At 40.8% G+C, this 14,002-nt stretch overlaps 1 protein-coding gene across 14 annotated transcripts in view; it reads left to right on the top strand.

Moving 5' to 3' along the window:
- Positions 1–938: 938 nt before the first annotated feature.
- SLIT2 (slit guidance ligand 2) overlaps positions 939–14,002 on the top strand; it is a 374,605-nt gene continuing 361,541 nt past the window's right edge. For all 14 annotated transcript variants that reach the window (XM_043553720.1, XM_043553678.1, XM_043553701.1 and 11 more), the window contains exons 1-3: positions 939–1,117; positions 3,910–3,981; positions 5,150–5,221. In XM_043553720.1, the coding sequence (XP_043409655.1) occupies positions 939–1,117; positions 3,910–3,981; positions 5,150–5,221 (323 nt within the window). The remainder of the gene's footprint in view (positions 1,118–3,909; positions 3,982–5,149; positions 5,222–14,002) is intronic.

The following is a 14,002-nucleotide window of genomic DNA, read 5'->3' as shown; positions in this document are numbered from 1 at the left end:
GGCCTCTTGGATTTCCTCTGTCGGGGTGGTGACTAGTGGATATTTCTGCCTGCTGCGGCGGCCCCATTGCCCTTTTGTCTTTTTCTGCGTGACCTCGGGGAAGGCCCCGGTGCGGAGCGTCGCCAAGGACGCCAGGAGGGAGGCGGGATTGCCGAGATCTCCTTCGGCGAAGTGCATGTGTGTTTGCAAACCGCCCTCGGCTGTCGGGAAACGGCGAGGACGTGTCCCGGCTGCGGAAGAGCCGCAGGCTGTGGGGAGGCCGCTCGAGTGAACCGCGCGGGAGGCACGCAGCGCCGCCCCGCGACCCCCAGGCTGCGCCCCCGCCCCGTGCGCCCCCGCGCGCCATGCCCAGTCGTCCGGCGCGCTCCGCTCCCGGCCCGCGGGGCTCTTGCGCCTTCTAGCTTCGGAGAACCCACTTTGATCGAGGCCACCATTTCTATTGAGCACCCCTCTTCTGTCTCATAGCCTCCCCACTGGAATCGGATTTGAAGACTCCTCCGTGGAATCGGAGCACTCCCTTTTCCGCGCATCCGGCCCCTGCATCTTTACGGCCTTTAGGAGCCCCAGCTCTTTTACCGCCAAGTTGATCGTTGAGAGACAGACGACGTGTGACCTCCTCCCCGCAGCTTTGGGGTCTCTTTATAGCCTTGGCCTGGCCGATTGATCGTCAGGACCTAAAGTTGCGCCTTCAGGACCCGAGGAGCGCCTGCCCTGCTGGAGGAGGGTGGAGGGGAAGTGGGAGGCGCGTACCTGTGCCATCTCTACTGCCTTGAATATTATTACTGTTACTTCCAAATTATTTTGTGTACATTTACCCGGACACTCTGGGTTCCTAGCCCTGCGCCAGAGACTGGGCCTCAGACACAGCGCGATTCGCGCGGAACAAGGAGCTAAGGAGGAACCCCCGGCGCCGGCGAGCGAGGAGGCGGCGGGGGAAGATGCGCGGCGTCGGCTGGCAAACGCTATCCCTGTCGCTGGGGTTAGTGCTGGCGATTCTGAACGAGGTGGCGCCGCAGGCGTGCCCGGCGCAGTGCTCCTGCTCGGGCAGCACGGTGGACTGTCACGGGCTGGCGCTGCGTAGCGTGCCCAGGAATATCCCCCGAAACACCGAGAGACTGTGAGTACGGGATCTTCACCCCCCGCCCCCGCCACACACACACACACACACACACACACACACACACACACACACACACACACACTGGGTCGCGCATCCCCTTCATCGAGACTGGAGGGATCAAGCCGCACAGGGACCTGTGCCTGGGTAGCTCTCCTGCACGCGCATCCTGGGCTTGAACTCCCTGGGAGGGCGAAGGACAGGAGGGCGCTACTCAGGGAGGGGCCGCTGCCCTAGGAGGGGCGGGCCGGCTGGCAGATGCGCTTGGTCCTTTCCTCCCGCTTTCGTCCAGCCACTTCCATCCCTGAGCAGGCGACTTCTCTCGGGCTTGGGGAGCCGCTAACGTGGGGACAAGTAGTGGAGGATGCCCGGGGCGAAGGAGACGCGACTTTGTTCCTCAGACTCTGTAAACGGAGTCACCTTGCGGTGGCCAACACTGGCGGGGTGGTTTCAGGACCGAATCCCAGCGTTTGTCGCCGCGGGGTGGCGCGGGGGGGGGGGCGGGGGGCGGGGGGCGGAAGGACTCAAAGGGGAGAAACCTCCGCTCCGCGGCTCAGTGTCTCCCTCCTGGGGACAGAGGGGTGGGGAGAAGGGGTCGTGGGGCGGCTGGGTCCGCCCCGGGGGCGCTCTTCTGCAGGCCTCAGAGGGAAGGATGCCCCAGGACCGAGGCGGCTCTCTCGGCCGCCGCACGCCGCCCCCGCGACTCTTTCCCCCGCCCCCCCCACGTCCCCAGCGAGGAGGCGGCGGCGGCGGGCCCCAGGAGACCTGTCCCAGCGGGTGACTGAAGAGGAGGACCGTTTCCCAACGTCTAGGCGAAGTTAGGGCTGGCTCTCCAACCCGAACCGGCCGAGCAGGGTGCTGACTGCTACGGCGACCCCGCGGCCCTCCGTTGCCCCCTCCGGCCCTTCCCGCTGAGCCCCGGATCACCCCCGTGCACCTTTCTCGCAGTTTCTGCGCCCATTCACGTGGCCGCAGTTCTCCTTCCTTCCCTTCTTCGCGCTCTGCTGCCCGCAGACATCCCCGCCTCCCTGTCTCTGCGAATCTCTAATGAAGAAGTAATCGCAGACCCGGTGTTGACGGCCCACGCGCTCCTGGTGGGGCACTTCCCGAGTTCAGGGAAGCGGAGCATGGAGGCCATTCCCTTTGTGAACGCCGAGGCCGCCGCCCCGCGCTGCCCGAGCGCCCTGGGCGCGCTCCCCTCGCCGTTGCGCGTGGGCCCGGGTGCGCGGGGCGAGGGCGGCGGGGGCCAGCGCGCCGGACTCTGCTGCCGCGGCTTCGGCGCCCCCGGGGCTGTGAGGGTTGCGGGCCGCGCGGGGGACCCGCTGGGACCCGCGCCGCCCGCCGCGCGTCGAGTCGCTCTTCTTATCTAACTCCTTTGCCTCGCCCTCAGCTTAAAGGCCGGAATTGAGCCCTTTCTTCCTCTGCAAATGGCTCCCCCACCCCCAGCCTCACTGGCCTGCCCCCCACTTCTCCCTCCTTCCCAGGCCCGAAGCGCTGGGCTAGTTGGGGCCCGACCGAGGGTGTCTTGTCAAAATGTGATCTACTACATTTGTCTGGGATGGCGGTGGGGGGGTAAGGATTCTTGTTCCGTCAAATAGCCCGTAAAAGACCCCAACAGTTGTAGGAACAACTTGGTGCTACTTTGCTCGGCATGGAGCGTTGGGTTGGGGAGAGCACTGCAGAATTCTGGGTTAGCGCTTGTCACTGCATGCTATCCAGAACAGTTTAAAGTTGAGACATTCATATGTCTTACTCAACAAAAAGGAGTGCACTTACAACAAAATAGTAATTTGAGTTTCAGGTCCTTGGTGCGGGGGTGGGGGGGTTGACGGGGGGCAGAGAGGGGTCAGTAAAGTTTTCAGAAAACAGTTTGCTCAGTGCTGGCTTATAGGACTCTACCATTGACAAAATAAGCGCTTTAAATGCAAATTTCAAACACGATGTTTTCAAGTCAGAGGTAAGAGAAAACTTACTTCCGTGAAGGACAACATGCAAACCGCAGCAAAGCCTGGTTTTACTTGAAATGATTAGAACCAGGGCAAGTTTAGATCTTGACCTAAGATGCCAGAAAAGGGGGTGGTGACTGGAAGGAAACGTGGTGCTGAAATCCGAACAAAAATGTGAGGGCCTGAGTCTATTTCCATTCTTGCCCCTGCTAGTAGTTTTCACTTTACAGTCTCAGCGGGGTTCCCTGAGCTGCAAATGAAGAGTTTAGTTTTCATACAAACATAGAATTGTTGGAAGGTAAATGCCTATAAATGCAAGTCTTTGAAGTGCAGTTCTTTTGATGGCACTCTAACGTTTTTTTTTCCTTTGCCTTAGGAAGTTTAGCCACCATGCCACCTAAGGACAGGGTTCTGAATTTTAAAAATGTCTTTCTGAGTAGTATTAGAAAATTGTTCCACTTAAGCGCCTGAAGGGAACTTTTTGGGGGCGTGCCTAACAATAATAGTCAAATAGCAGAATACCTGGGAAATTAATAGACACATCCTTATAAAAACAAAACTTGAAAGCACTTCCATTCACACACAAAAGAGGACTTTTCGTGATAACATAATCACTTCATGTTCTTGTCAGATGCCAGTAAGCATGGACTTTGTAAACTTGTTAAGAATCATTAGGAAAAAAAAAATCTTTCAAAGGTAACTACTCCCTTCTGTCTTTTACTTTGTAACTTACTTTAGTAATTGGAACTGATCTTTCACCTTAAAGTTTTATTTACTTTTTATTTTTTCTTTAACTAGATCTTGATAGAAATAAAATGGAACTTTCATTTTCTTGTTTTCTCTTAGGGATTTGAATGGAAATAACATCACACGGATTACCAAGACAGATTTTGCTGGTCTTAGACACTTAAGAGTTCTGTAAGTATGTTCTTCTGTATTTTGAAACATTTTCTTTTGTTCTTGAGGCTGCATATTTTGTATTGTTACTGGTCTCACTTTGAAAAACTGTCCCAATGACAGAAACATAAAATTTTAAAAGGTCTTGGTTTCCTTTCTTTTTTTGTTTATCAATGTATTATAGCTTTTAATGAAAATGTAGGCTTTTATTTTAAGGTTGGATGCTTGCCATTGAAACAATATTATAGAAATGACCTCAAATGTTTGCTATACCATACCCTAAGTGCCTCATGCATATAAAAGTGTAGAATAATTGCTTCCACAATATGAATAAGTAATGTGAGACATTTGATACACTTTTAGGATTTGAGATTAACTAGAAAGAATTTAAGTGGGTCTGCATTTTATTATTACTAATATAGAAGACTTTTTTTAGCAAACAGCACTGAGATATGATTCCTAACATTAAAATCAAGCAATCCAAGTCTTCACAGTTTTTGGTGGGACGTGTTTATAAAAATATTGCTGGTCATATTTTGAATTGTTGTATTTCACATCTTTTGTAGTTTTTATAACATTGTTGCGTTACGATTACTTCTTTAATTAGTGGGTTAAATATATTGTGAGGGAGCCATCATGTGAGATTCAGTGTAATGTGAAACTATTTTTACCCACAGATTTGTAAATATATACATTGCAATGAACATATACTTTTGATCATTGTGTTGAGTGTTTATCTTTTAAAAGACACACTTTGGCTATTATGAAATCATCCAATTTCCAGTGTATATCCATAAGTGAATTAAAGTATGGGTATGGTGACATACTGTATATGGATTCTTTCAGTGAAGAACTCACTCCAAAATCAGTTTACCAAAAACAGCCATCAAAACTGCCGTGTCATGGGTTGCTCTTCAGGATAAACTCCAGTTGGAGTTTCACAGTTTTGACTAGTAACTTTTACTAGTATTTTAGTATTTTCTGTGAAAGTTTTGTGCTGTGGATGCCCTCGGCCCTCTGTGATTTCTCTCAAATATACCATCCTTAAATTTCATATGAAATCTCAAACCAGAGCATTGTTTAATTTTATAAAGGGAAGGAGGTTATGAGTGTCTCAGTGGCTGAACTGAAACTTGCTTATTAGATGGGGAGTGGTAACATTAAGACCCTGTTATACTTTGCATTTCAGTCAGCTTATGGAGAATAAGATTAGCACCATTGAAAGAGGAGCATTCCAGGATCTTAAAGAACTGGAGAGACTGTAAGTATTTTTAATTCCAAAGTTATGACGACATAACTGTATTTTTTAAAAAAAAATCCTTGAATTTCAAGGGCCATGTCTTCAACTTTGTGTCTTAATCTTTGAAAGTTTTACAGAAATACAAGGTTGAATAAGTGGTTTTCAGGCTAATTTACAATTGCAAATTGTGGGATTTTCCATAAATACTACTAACTTTTAATACAGATAAAAAAAAAAAAACAGACTTCTTTCCTGAGACATTGATTTCCTTGAATAACTATCGCTTTGGTACTTAGAGAGGTACATGTTTTCCTTGTTGTCCATCTAGTTTGTTTTATTTGCTTTTATAGGAAGAAAGGTGGTTATTTGATTTGCATTTATAATATGCTATGGAAAAGAAAAGTTTTGCTAGCTGTTATTTTAATTTTCATGCTGTTGCTTTGTGTGTCACCGGTGACACTTGAGAACATGTTTTAAATTCTCAGTGGTGAAAATTTGCTTTTTGATACTTATCACTTATGGTGAACATTGTTAGTAATAGCTATTCACAACTTCTTTTCATTATTTTATAGTAGCTTTCTACATATTTCTCCTGGAAAAAGAATTTAAAGATTAGGAGAAATGGAAGCAAGAATTATAGTATCAAAGCATGGTTATTTTAAGATTGTTTTGCCCCCAAGAAGGCCGTGTGGACTTCAGAGTTTAAAATATATTTTATATTTTCAGACACAAAATCTTATGCATTGATATATACTACTTGAGGGCCGTTATTAATTTATATCTACAGAGTACGAAATATCTGTCTGAAATAATTAAGATAAATTACACACTATATAATTTGAGGTATGAATTCCATGTCTCATATGTTTTGATAACTCAAGTTTAGTAAGTTTGCATTTTAAGGGCATGTAACAGCTCTATTAAACATAGCAACAATTTCCATGCCTGCTTTAATAGGCACTTTAGGTAAAAATAAAAATTTTATTTAAAATAATGAAATATAAAGTTAATTTTAGGCATAGCACTTATTCAGATTCACTGGGCCCAAGGGCAGAAGTTAATTCTGTGTAATTTTAAGTAGACAAAAATGGCTTGTCAATTTCTAAGATATTTGTAAATATATAGGCATCATTTTTATCACCGTGAGTAAAATTAAACCCTGGGATGTCTATCTTATTGTAATATTTTGTCCATGATATATATTCCAAAATAGGGAATATAACTAAAATAAATTTAAAATCACTACTTTGAGCTAGTTTTCAGAGAGAAATAAAAACGAGGTAAACATTTAGTTAAGTTCATTACGAAGTTCATAAGTTCATAACCTATCTCTTGGTGTATAAAGATACTCTGAAAGTATTCTTTGATCTCCTTCGTGGGCTTTGTGAATAGTTAATTCCTAGTGAGCATCTTGTAAAGGTATTTTTAATTCATCCATTTAAAAAGTATCAATGTAATTTAAATATTTGGTGAGATGAATAGAGAATTTTAAATTATAATTCAAGTGTTAACACTTTTTTCATGAATAATTTTTAACTATCATACGGAAACATATATTTTGATCCTTAACCACCATCCAGTTGAAGGAATTTCGATGACTTTTCATGCAGTCTCAGTTAGGTTATATTGTCATTCTAAATATCTTCAGAAATGCTAGAACAAACCAAACCTTTTCGTTGTTTTTCAAGCCACTTCGAATATCACTTGAACAAATTCACTTTTTCTAAAAATTATTAACCAGATGCCTTATGATCTGAAATTTGTTTAGAGTTGTAAGTAGGTACTAGCTTTTCGCTTTTACTTCCCCTGAGAATGTCACTTCATCTCAGAACAATTTTCTATTCCACTAAGATGCAGTCAGATGTTTCAGAGTGGGAGGAAGATTTGTAATTTTGAATGAAACTAATATATATGCAGGACTTCTTTAAATCACCCCAGCTGTTGGCGGAGAGCAAATATTTCATATTTGTGAGGAAAAGCTGAGAAAATTCCTTTTGTTTACAACTGCCAAGTCCTTCTGATGGAAGCACATTGCTATCTGACAGCCAATTCATCTCCTTGGGACTCTGGAATTCAAAACCATTTCTTAGGAACATTGTGGATACACTTTTCAAATATTTATTTTTTTAAATACATTAAATGGCAAGGAGATTTTGCCGAAGAATGCATTCAAGTTATCATGAAATAAACTATTATAGATTTTGTTCAGTATATTATTTAAAAAAATACAAATAAAAAAAAGCTAACCAGAGGGGTCCATAAATAAGTTACTATGGCCGATGGGATATATTCTTATTTTAGTAGGTGGTGACAACATCTCAAAAACTGCCTTTTTTCCCCTATGAAGTTTCAAGAAACATTGTAAGAAACTGGAAGTACATCAATGAATTAACTTTTAACTAATTATATGTTGTGTGAACTTATATTGTTTTTAGCAATTTAGATGTGAATTTTTCCATTCAAATTCTAAATAAGAAAAAGTTATAAATGCAGGTTTATGTTATAAATGCCATTCATATAGTATTCACAGTAGCTTAATTTTCATTTTTTTGTGTGAAGAACAAAAAATAAAAATATTAATTTTATTTGTGTGCCATATATGGTTCTAAACTTTTTTCATTTTAAAATGATAAAATTAAAACAATTCCAAAAGGCTATCTTGTGAACATTTAAAAATTACAAGTTTTTCCTTTTTGTTTTATGTTGGTAGAGTTTTAACTTGATCTAGAGAAAGAAGACAAATCTGAAAACAGGAGATAAGATCTGTGCCCTTCTAGAAATACAACTCTTAATCTGTAAGAAACAGTCATGTTATTAGGGTGAATTTGATTTTAGCATAGAGAAAGTCATTATTTGTGAATCCAAGCATTATAGCTACAAAAAGAAAGGTTGTTTTGCACTTCAAAGAATCAATAAATACAAGGTTATATCAGTCAAAAGTCAAGAAATAAGTGGATATTAAAAACCTTCCTCCTTCCACACGCCCTCCCTCCCTCCTTTCTGTTGTATGGAAAATAACATCAGATAATATGATCATCATCAGAATGTGGTTATGAATCACTATAAAAGGAGTATGTTTTAATCATGGTTACACACCATGACCACACGTTACTTCCTGTCTTGACAGTTTCCTCCCATACTTTCAGACCTCACATGTGTAGTGGCAGATTTCCATGTTCTGTGTTGCCAGTAGTACTTGTTATCTGGGAATGGAAGGAAACCGTGAGAAATGTGCCTCATGTAGATTGTATTAGGAGGTCTCCTATTTGTTTAGCTGAGGTGTTCGACCAAAATCTAATGTAGTTAAGTGACTAGTTAATTCAATGGAAACTAATTAATGCAAAGCAAACTACAAATAAGCTACAAGAAAGAATCGGAACATGTATGACATATACATTTTTATGATTCCCAGAAGATACCTGTGTATATCTGCGATAGTCTCCATGCAAAATTGTTAATTCAAAGTGATTCTTCGCTGGTGCATCATGTCTTTGAGGGTCAAAAAAATCATATTGGGGCCCCAAACTTTTGTGGGCTGGTATAAAATTCTGTTGTTCACTTCTAGTTTATGGGATTATACTGCAGTCATTAAAGTTCTATTTTATGACCTTTTAAGGAGAAGGCCACTTCAGTTTCCACTAGTGAAAATTTATGCATTTATAGGTTCCTTCCTAATGGGAAAGCAAGAGTATGAGAAAGTTTTGATATTGTTTGGGTTGTCAAAAAAAATGTTAGGACATGAAGTCCTAAATGCAATGAAATGCTTATATGCAAAATAAAAGCCTGATATTCCTAGATTGTGTTAATGAAAACCAATAGAAAATCTTGGAGTATTAGGCTTTGCATTAACTTACAATCATCTTGTACCCTTGCAATAAGGAAATTGCAGGAATGATAAAGGCAAGGTTTTGGACTGTTTTTCTTTTCATACTAGTAACGTGAACGTGTTCATTTAAAACAAGTATTGCTTTAAACTCTCCAAGTTTTACTATCATTGGATTTGAAATTATATTTTTCCTACTAACTTTGTAATTTGATATGCTGTTTTTTTTGTTTTGTTTTTTTTTTTTTGTTTTTTGTTTTGTTTTGTTTTTGCTTAAAAAATGAGTCCTGAAGTATTATAATGAAACCATGCAGGGAATACTGGAAAATAAACCTGTACCCGTAGACATTTTCAAGTTTCTATACAGCCAATATAAAGAAGATATTCATTTTAATTTAGACAAGTCTAAATCCCTTTACAATGGAACCTAAATTTGACCAAACACTGCACACTCAGGAGAGAATACCTAAAGGACACATTAATATTTTATTTAAGGTGGTGCTGAATTAGTTCTCCCACGTGCACACCCCATTCCTAAGCACGTGACAGCCAGGGTGAGGCTGAGGAATTACGGTGCTCTAGGATTTCCGTTGTAGGTCTCTACACATGAGTACAAGTAGAGAATATGTTGTGGAACAGGTCTGAAGGAAGCACCACTTATCCCCTGTTCATCAAGAATGTGGAGAATCCCTCTTCTGACTAATCCTACAAATTTACAGGCAACACATAACATAGTGCTTTTCTTAAAGTAGGGCAAGCCAACAGTTTTAATCGCCTTGGAAAAGAATGCAAGCTCATCTCAAAAGAATTGTTCTCTGGCTTCTTTATACTACCAACTTTAAAATCATGGCAGTTATTTTCCTAGGAAATAAAGTGTGTCTTCAAAGAACATGTCAAACTTGCTAACAGAGGTTGAGTATATGCCCTGCATGAGATAAAAATGCTATTGATGATCAAGTGTGTATCACTTTATCTGTGATATCTGTTCCATGTGAATTATTCTCACTTGTTTATAAGCGATATTGGACTATTTTCATTTATGTATACGACTGATCATGTGAGGCTTTAATGCATGTGCACTATTGAAAGTTTAGCGGAACATTGAATGCATCCAAAAGGGTTTCTCATGCAACATTTTTTATGAGCCTTGAAGTTGAAGGGTGGTGAGAAGGCCTGTTTGCTCTTTGTGGACCGTTTTATACATTCTGAAGCAGCAAGGCTGTTTATTTTTCCCACATCTGTTTTGGGCTCATCCTTTGTGACAGTGTTTGCTGGATGCTGTGTCCTTTATACCTCCCTGAAATGAGTAGTTTAGTTTGCACTGTTACAATGTATTTGCGGAAGCAGTGAATGTCAGATATTTTACATTGAATTCTGTCTTTCATTCCTGTTGGATCCCTTTCTGCTTGAATTATGCCCGCTAGATGGAATTTCACAACTTTGCATGCAATTAGAGACTTTTCCGCGTGGACTTTCATAAAGACTGCACTTACCTTTTTTTTCAGAGCAATTTATATCTGTGGGACTGGAGGGAATATTGGGGAAAATGCTTTCAGAATGACAGTTTGGTAACAATAGGGGTGATTTGGTACTGACGTAATGGGAATATTACTTTAAGAGAACATTTACAAAAAAATGTTTGACTGTCGTCTGCCGTGTTCATCCACTTTGGATGCAGGTGGGTAGGTCTGGAGCTCCTCACGTGTGTGCTGCTCTTCTAGCTTCTGGCAGTGAGCGCAGGGTGCAAAGAACACAGACTCCCCTCTGCGTAGGCACTTTGTAGTTTTATTTTCTGTTGCCTGTTCTATAGAATGCAGCAAACACTCATTGGTTATACTGTCGTTTATGCTTTCTAAACAGACACAAACTCTTATACCCCCTTTTAAAATCAGAAACATTAGATAAGAGTGACACCAGAAAACTCTTCCTTTCAATGAGCAATAGTCACGCCTTGGGTAACTCTCATTTGTCTGTTATCCTCTTATTGTGCAAAACTGGGAAACCTTTGGTTTGAGTTCCACTGGGAGATATTGATCAGATTGCTTCATCTTTCAAAACCTCAGTTTCCTCGTCTTTGGAACAGAGATAATTATTATCTTGCATGCTGGCAGTATATGGTCTAAATAAAATAATGCACACATAGTTTCACAAAACGCTTGTCACATGGTTAGTATTTAAGGAACTCTTATCATGATTTTCAACATTTCTCCTGTTTTTCAAAAGCTCAGTTTAGGCATTATTTTATTGAGCTAATAAAATGTGTACATAATAAATTTGACTTTTGTACATTCACATTTTATTACCGGTTTTATTCTGGTTTTCTTATTATGGCATATGGCAATAGAAGAGATGGAAAGAATGTATAAAAATACCTTCAAGTTTTGTTTCAGAGTATTTCTCATTGCTCTGGATATATAAAGAAATGCCAAGAAGTACGGGGAATGAAGTGGAAGCAACATTTTTACTCATAAGTTTGATTTATCCATCGAAGTAATACACAAATGTTAAAATCTTTGCCTTAAAAAAAAGTTAGAATAAAATCATTTTAAGAATAAGTAGAAATTTACCTGAAAAGAAAGCATTAGAATAAAAACATTTTAAGAATGAGTAGAAATTTACCTGAAAAGAAGGCATTTTTGTACGAAAAACAGGAGATTATACATGATAAGCTTATTAAGGCAGCATTTATAGAATGCTTGTTCTAGACCAAGCACATCGCTAAATACCTTATATTTACAACAGCCGGTAGACACGAGACATATATTTTCCATTGGCTTTGGTAAAATTCTTTTCATTTTACACTTTGAATTGGGATGGAGGTTGTAAATATTCACTGGTAAAAGTTGAAAAAATAAGAGGCTGTCACTTTTACCAATGGACAAGTCATAGAAACAGTTGACAGATCATAATTTAAAGCAGTGTTTGTCAATAATGCTCAGGCTGCCCTTCAAATTGAGGTTGTTAAGAATAAGCATTTCAGAGACCAGTGGTGTTTTGTGTGATACAGAAAGATCATTCACCCCACTGAAGGTCACGCTCAAAACTAGCAGTAACACAGAGGAAGCAGTTACTGGGATCCCTCTCATCTTTGCCCTAAGGAAAAGTGTCTTTGAGACGCATTTTGCACACCTTTCTGGAATCATGCATTACCATCCCGAGAATCTCAATTAGCCCAGAGATCCTGTGGGCAGATTCCATCTAGCTGGTAGCACAGGAGCTGGGTATAATGAATCTTCAACACAATTGTCCTTGTTCTGAATAGGTAATTGACCACCTGGTCTGCTTAATGGAGCCAATTTATGCTGGCTCCCATAAATCCTTCTGTGAGATACATTTCATTCACTACATGTTGTTTTCCTGTTCTGGGACCATCAGATTTTAGCTTCTTTAACTCATTTACATTAGCATTAGCATTATGGCAGTATCCTTTTCAAGCTGCTAAGAAGTATTCTGTGTTCTACTCCAGCCCTGTTTAGAAATTGTTGTGCACCTTAATGGTCTTTAAAGTAATTCTGGATTTAAAAAAATCCTTTTAAAGGGTTAATTTCTGGTCATTTTACAGGAAATCCCCACTTTCAAGTTTTTCCTTTAATTGAGTATTTTGAAAGAGTTTCACCTTTTATTTTAATGTTTGTATTTCCATTCATTCTTAGCACTGATTCAAGAAAGAACAGGAATAAAAAGTGTACTGGTAGTCTTTTATTATTTTTTTTTAAGTTTATTTGTTTATTTTGACAGAGACAGAGACAGCACAAATGGGGGTGGGGCAGAGAGAGAGGGAGAGAGAGAGAATCCCAAGCAGAATCTGCACTGTCAGCACAGAGCCTGACGTGGGGGTCGAACTGACAAACTGCGAGATCGTGACTTGAGCCGAAAGCAAGAGTTGGATGCTTAACTGACTGAGCCACCCAGGTGCCCGATGATATTCTTTTAGAGGGAAAAAGCATAATACTGTTTTTCTATGCATGTTATCACATCATTTATTATCTGCCTTTCTACTATATTACCTTGTCTTATGCATACGGTTGATTTAGACAATATTAAGACCATTCACAGTAATTTTCATGAAAAGATGATAAACTACCTGGATTCAGAGAAAACTATACATATTTTCATTTTTCTCTCAACCTTAGGCATTTTGAACAGATCTTTAATTCAGTGAGCTGAGTATAGAATTTTTTTTTGTTTTGTTTTAATGATGTCTTATTTTCAGTTGTTTCATTCATAGATATTAAAGAAATGGGCTCTATAAAGCTATGTTTTTCCCAAGGAAAGATGGATGAGAAGTGAAATTTCAGTATTACATTATTTTTTTTTTTCAACGTTTATTTATTTTTAGGACAGAGAGAGACAGAGCATGAACGGGGGAGGGGCAGAGAGAGAGGGAGACACAGAATCGGAAACAGGCTCCAGGCTCTGAGCCATCAGCCCAGAGCCTGACGCGGGGCTCGAACTCACGGACTGCGAGATCGTGACCTGGCTGAAGTCGGACGCCTAACCGACTACGCCACCCAGGCGCCCCAATTCAGTATTACATTATTTTTAATTAATGTTTAGAAATATTTAGACTGTGTCTCTTTGAGAGAAATGTTTCAGATGATATGTTCTGGAATCACCCTACCTGAATTCAGGTTTTAGCTCCACTTTCTATGAGCTGTGTACCCTTCTCCAGAACAACAGTAACCATAGTATCTACTGTTGGGGTTGTTCTGAAAAACGAAGGAGATAATTCATGTAAACCTCTCAGAACAGTGATCATCATGTAGTAAGCTTAGTTATGCTTATGTTAGCTATCGCTTTTGGAGTGAATTAGGAATGGCTGGGGATATGAAAGTAATAATTAAGAAAAAGAAAAAGACACTACTTTGAGTGCCTGGATTGCTCAGTTAGTTAAGTGTCTGATGTGATTTCAGCTCAGGTCGTTGTCTCAAAATTGATGAGATCACACCCTGCATTGTGGAATCAATGCTGACATTTCC

The sequence above is a fragment of the Prionailurus bengalensis genome, chromosome B1 (genome assembly GCF_016509475.1).
Source record: "Prionailurus bengalensis isolate Pbe53 chromosome B1, Fcat_Pben_1.1_paternal_pri, whole genome shotgun sequence".
NCBI classification, from domain to species: domain Eukaryota; kingdom Metazoa; phylum Chordata; class Mammalia; order Carnivora; family Felidae; genus Prionailurus; species Prionailurus bengalensis.
The sequence above is the reverse complement of the archived record's forward strand: the minus strand, read 5'-3'. Positions and strand labels throughout refer to the sequence as shown.